Source organism: Chrysochloris asiatica, unplaced genomic scaffold (assembly GCF_000296735.1).
Source record: "Chrysochloris asiatica unplaced genomic scaffold, ChrAsi1.0 scaffold00042, whole genome shotgun sequence".
Taxonomy (NCBI): Eukaryota; Metazoa; Chordata; class Mammalia; order Afrosoricida; family Chrysochloridae; genus Chrysochloris; species Chrysochloris asiatica.
This window is the reverse complement of record NW_006408560.1, coordinates 19,358,453-19,360,086: the sequence shown is the minus strand read 5'-3', so window position 1 is coordinate 19,360,086 and position 1,634 is coordinate 19,358,453. Positions and strand designations below refer to the sequence as shown.

The 1,634-nt window shown below is 43.6% G+C and overlaps 1 protein-coding gene across 1 annotated transcript in view; it reads left to right on the top strand.

Annotated features, from left to right (window-relative positions):
* CRP (C-reactive protein, pentraxin-related) overlaps positions 1 to 1,634 on the top strand; it is a 26,780-nt gene that overhangs the window by 11,257 nt on the left and 13,889 nt on the right. Inside the window, exon 2 of the mRNA XM_006861755.1 lies at positions 177 to 362. Coding sequence (XP_006861817.1) covers positions 177 to 362 — 186 coding nt within the window. The remainder of the gene's footprint in view (positions 1 to 176; positions 363 to 1,634) is intronic.

Genomic DNA, 1,634 nt, shown 5'->3' with positions numbered 1-1,634 from the left:
AAACCATTCTGTGTTCCTTTGTTCTGTTCAAACAACTGCCTCTTGGTCTATGCACAGGTCTCTCATGAGCACAATGAAGTGTTCCAGAATACTCATTCTCCGCAATGCTGTCCATAGTTTGTCATGATCATGGAGCTAAAGAATTATTCAGGTTTCCTGCAATCAATGCCTTTCAGGAACACATTTATACAAACTGGGAGTCTACCTCAGGAATTGTTGAGTATTGGGTAGATGGGAAACCCAGGATAAGGAAGAGCCTGAAGAAGGGATACACTGTGGGATCAGAGGCAAACATCATCCTTGGGCAGGAGCAGGATTCCTTTGGTGGAGAATTTTATGTAAACCAGTCTTTGGTGGGAGACATTAGAGATGTGGGACTTTGAAATGTAGAGCTTAACACTGTTCTGGTGGGACCATCAGCCATGCTGTCACGGGCTGGCAAGTGCTGATATTAGACATGCATGGTGAAGTGTTCATCCAGCACCAGCTGTGGTCCTGAGGCCTTGTTGTGGATCCTGGAGGTACCCTTTCCTAGCAATTATATCTGGCTTGGTCCACATTTCTGGCTCTGGAATTTCTTCCCTTCACCTCCCATATACATTGCAGGTCATGGGTGGTGCTAACAGTTTGTGCTAGACGACAAGCCTAAGGAGTCCTGGTATGGTGCTGCAGGATCAGCACTCGACTGCTAATCACAAGGTTGGCGGTTCAAACCCACCAGATGCTTCTTAGAAACCCTATACAGGGTCGCTATGAGTCAGAACTAATTTAATGGCACTTAACAACAACTAGCTTAAAGACTGACAGTTCAAACACACCAGGAGTGTCATGGAAGACAGGCCTTGTGGTCTGCTTTCGTAAATATTACAGCCAAGAAAACCCTCTGTTGTTGATCAGTGCCATGGAGTCAGTTCCAAGGAGCAGCTACTTATCCTACAGCTTATCCCTACAGAGCAGTTTACTCTTTAACATAAGGGATCTCCATGAGTAAGGATTGACTCACTGGCAACCTTTTAAAAAAATGGCAAAATATATGATTTTTATGAAAAAGTACACTTAAACATGCACAATGCAAGCCTGCTCTGTGCACATAACCCCTTGATTCCCTGTCTTGTCTTCCAAATCCATTGCTGTTAAATCGATTCTGACTCATAACAGCCCAATAGGACAGAGTAGAACTGCCCCACACGGTTTCTAAGGCTGTCATCTTTACAGAACTAGACTGCTGGATCTTTACCCCCTGGAGCTGCTGGGGAGTCTGAACTGCCAACCTTTCGTAGACAGTCAAACACTTAATGATGGGGCTACCAGATCTCCTTTACTTTCTCCAGAGGACTCAGAATTCCAGTTTGCTGTTTTTGTTTTTAAATCTTGAAGAATCTTAGAGAGAACCCTTTAGTCTTATGTAACAAATGAGAAAGCAGACCCAGAAAGCAAAAGTGATTTAAAAAAAAAAAAATGTTTTATTGTGAATTATGTGATAGTGTACAAGGGAGAACGTTAGCTTTACATTCTTCCTATTATATATCGTTTCATTGCCATGGTTACAATCCCCTCCATGCATCATCAACAAACCAAAGGGTATACCCTGCAAACCTGCCCCCTGGTCATCAGCACACAGCTCCTCTCCCTCT